The 1,162-nt window shown below is 31.1% G+C and overlaps 1 protein-coding gene across 1 annotated transcript; it reads left to right on the forward strand.

Moving 5' to 3' along the window:
• Nucleotides 1-25: 25 nt before the first annotated feature.
• LOC112906230 (nucleic acid dioxygenase ALKBH1-like) lies at nt 26-1,153 on the forward strand (the record flags this gene model as incomplete). The annotated part of the gene is made up of 3 exons (XM_025980040.1): nt 26-322; nt 480-673; nt 829-1,153. Coding segments are annotated over exons 1-3 (603 nt in total), but the record flags the coding sequence as incomplete, so codon positions are not given.
• Between the last annotated feature and the right edge of the window lie 9 nt (nt 1,154-1,162).

Consider the following 1,162-nt stretch of genomic DNA (forward strand, 5'->3'; position numbering starts at 1 on the left):
TTTTAAAATATTTTCTTTTTGGTGAATTTTTTTTTAACGAAAAAGTGATATCAATTTGTAATGCACTATCCACAAATATGTTTTATATCTTTTAGACTTAATTTATATTAAAACTCCTTTTACATCCTTTGGGCAAAGATACTGGACAATACAATGTTTGGAAAACTATACCAAGAAACCTAATAAATTAAACCTAGACCCTTTTAATGAAATACCATCGAACGAAAGCTGGTGGGAAATGTGTCAAAAATATAAAAATTTCCAGTTGCTGAAAAAATTACGATGGGCTACATTAGGATACCACCACAATTGGGATACTAAGGTTTTTTTTATGAAACTTATTAACCCTATATACCTATTGCCTATTCACATCCAGTTTTGTTTACATTACATCCAATAGATTATATTTTTTTAATAAGTTTTTTTTACAAATTCTTCATATAAAATAATAATTCCATAAATTCCAATATTTTTTTGAGGTTTATACTGAAGATTTTCGAAACGAATTTCCATCGGATTTAGGACTACTCAGTAAAATTGTAGCCAAAGCAATTGGATATGATTATTTCGAACCTCAAGCTGCAATTGTCAATTTTTATCACTTGGATTCAACATTATCTGGTCATACAGATCATTCCGAAATCAATTTAGAAGCTCCCTTAATATCGTTTAGGTAAGTCAATGTACAAAACGCAATTGAACTTGAATTGAACCCGTTCTCAAATACAGAGGTGTTTTATTCCTCCACCACCTTCCATTCGTTCGACAGCCGCATCATGTAAACAATTATCAGAAAATGTTTTTAAAGATATTATTTTGGTTTTTCAGTTTTGGTCAATCAGCGATATTTCTCTTAGGAGGGAAAACTCTAGAAGAAAAACCAACCCCTCTACTTATTCATAGTGGTGACATTATAATAATGACAAAGGAAGCAAGATTATGCTATCACGGTATTCCAAGGATTTTAAAGACTGACAACACTCCTTGGAACACTAACAATTTTTCCGAAGAGAAATTAGCAAATTGTGGAATTTTTTCCGATCATGCGATTTTCAAGAGTCAGAATGAAGAATTGTGGAAACCGTTTGGACAGTATTTAAATAATTCAAGAATTAATATGAATGTCAGACAAGTCCTTCCTAGTGGGCAGAGTTCTCTTTAA

The sequence above is a fragment of the Agrilus planipennis genome, unplaced genomic scaffold (assembly GCF_000699045.2).
Source record: "Agrilus planipennis isolate EAB-ADULT unplaced genomic scaffold, Apla_2.0 scaffold3336, whole genome shotgun sequence".
Lineage (NCBI taxonomy): Eukaryota > Metazoa > Arthropoda > Insecta > Coleoptera > Buprestidae > Agrilus > Agrilus planipennis.